Here is a 2,050-nt window from a genome sequence, read left to right on the forward strand (position 1 = left end):
AGCCAGTGGTGGGCGGTCGCAGAGCGGCTGTTGAGGGCTTGGGCGGTGCTGGGAAGGCAGGGCTGCCGTGGGTTTGCTTTGGCGTGAGGGCTGCAGTGCGTTCCTCTGAGCTCATGCTCTGGCCGCCCCGCTGCCGCCTCTTACTGGAACACACCTGTGCCTGGGGACTGGAACAACGGCTGCCTGTCACCCACTGCCTGCCTGCGCCGGGAGGGGACGTGTCCCAGGGGATGGGGCTGTGCCAGGGGCTCTGCCTCCATGCCTAAGGAGGAAATCTTGGGGCCACGGTGTGTTTTTGGTCAACAGTGACTTGCAACAGGGCTGAAAGGTTTTCCATTTTGCTTCATGCTCTCACGGGATTTGAGATTGCAGGGACAGAGTACTCCCCCGCCAAGCATCCAGCTTGAGGACAGCCTTGGGGTAGGCAAGGATGCTGGCACCACCTGTGTCCCCTTGTTTTTTATTACTTGTGGGGCTGGAGCTGTCTGCTCAGGGGGTCATAGGGGTCACAGAGGTTGAAGGGCTCAGGATGCCCTAAGTACATGGTAATGGGAGTGGAGAAGTCTGCATTCCTCTTGAAGGGAATGTTTCTGCCGAAGAGGGCAGTGACACCCTGGAGAGGAGAGAATTGGAGAGATCTCTGTCAGCAGCTGAGAGTCCCAGAGTACTGGCAGGACAGGGTGGTGGGGGCCTTACCGGCCGTCCACGGGCTTGCTCCATCCAGAAGCTGCTTGGCTGCTCCGTTAAGTAATCATGACACTGCAGTGGAAGCAAAATGTGAGCCGGAGGAGATGGCATGCTCAGCAGGACAAGAGCCTTGCCGCCTCCCTGGAGGCTGCTGCAAGCTGCTGGAGGGGATATCTACTGCCTGTACCTGGGTGATGGGCTGGGGTGTGGACTGGAAACCCATGGCACGGTAGTCGTGGTGCGTGGTGGAGATCGATTCCATGCGCTTCGGGCGGGGTCGGATCTCCTCCTCTGTCTCCTTGCTGCAGTCAGAGCAGACCCCACACCTCTCAGCTCTGGGATCCGCACCTCCCCAGGTCCCCTCCTCAGGGGCACAGCCCCAAGGGTGGGTCTCATGTGGGAGTGCAGGCTTGCCTGTATTTCTCGTAGAGCATGGATGCCAGTGCGGCCTTCCGCTGCCCTGCAGAGGGGAAGGTGCCATCAGCCTCCTAGCTAAGATTCCCCTGCTGCCTTTTTGGGGTGCACGTGGCTTGTTGGGGCCAGCCTCACCTTGCCCCAGCAGCACAGCCCTGAGGGGCGGGCAGTCCTTCAGGGGGGAGCTGTCAGTGAGTGAGGAGAGAAACTGGTGGATTGGCAGTCCATCGTAGCCACGCTGTAAGTCCTCACTGCCCAAATCCTTCCTTGGCCGAGAGTCCAGGGGATCCACAACTACCTAGGGATGGACAGTGGGGGCTGTGGAAGGAGGCAGGAGCCCATGCTGCACTTCCGTGTGCCTGCTCCTGGCTTTTAGGCTTTTGATAGCCCTAGAGGCATAAGCTGTAAAGAGGAGTTATCATCTTTCTGGCCAGAAGCCTGGGAAAGCTGGAGCAGGGACACAGCTTGGACAGGGCTGACCTGTTCTGCCTGGTAGAGGTCAGCCAGCCTTGTATGGCAGTCCCGAGCACCTGGGTGCCCAGACTGCTCCTGGGCAAGCACTCTTATGGCACTTGAACAACCCATGGAGTCCCCAGGGTGTGCCCCAGTTTGGTCTATCAGGTGCACCCCAGCTTGGCTTGCCCAAGCAGGCATCCCCATATCACTGTGATGAGCTGTGACACACAGCTCCTGCTTCCCAGCAGCAAGATCCCAGCTCCTCTCCTGCCTTACTGTTACTCCCCACGTGCCTGCCTGTGCCTTTTGTGCTATTGAGTTTCATCCCTTTTCTATCCTGCCGGGCTCAAGGTCATCCGGGTGGCTATTTAAAGAGCTGTGTCTGCCCAGGAGCAGGGAGATTCACAAGATCAGCATGCGGGACACGATGGGGCCGACTTGGAGGGGCATTTTCCCTTATGGAGTTACCTCCTGCTGCCAGTCATGGGTCACA

General features: G+C 59.0%; 1 protein-coding gene across 1 annotated transcript in view; it reads right to left on the reverse strand.

Annotated features, from left to right (window-relative positions):
* Positions 1-463: 463 nt before the first annotated feature.
* The window catches only part of SPAG8 (sperm associated antigen 8), a 3,882-nt gene continuing 2,295 nt past the window's right edge, over positions 464-2,050 (reverse strand). The window contains exons 3-7 of the mRNA XM_031065278.1: positions 1,237-1,399; positions 1,102-1,147; positions 875-989; positions 697-759; positions 464-613 (exon numbers count right to left, since the gene is read on the reverse strand). Of these exons, the coding sequence (XP_030921138.1) occupies positions 464-613; positions 697-759; positions 875-989; positions 1,102-1,147; positions 1,237-1,399 (537 nt within the window). The remainder of the gene's footprint in view (positions 614-696; positions 760-874; positions 990-1,101; positions 1,148-1,236; positions 1,400-2,050) is intronic.

Source organism: Geospiza fortis, unplaced genomic scaffold, assembly GCF_000277835.1.
Source record: "Geospiza fortis unplaced genomic scaffold, GeoFor_1.0 scaffold1509, whole genome shotgun sequence".
NCBI lineage: Eukaryota > Metazoa > Chordata > Aves > Passeriformes > Thraupidae > Geospiza > Geospiza fortis.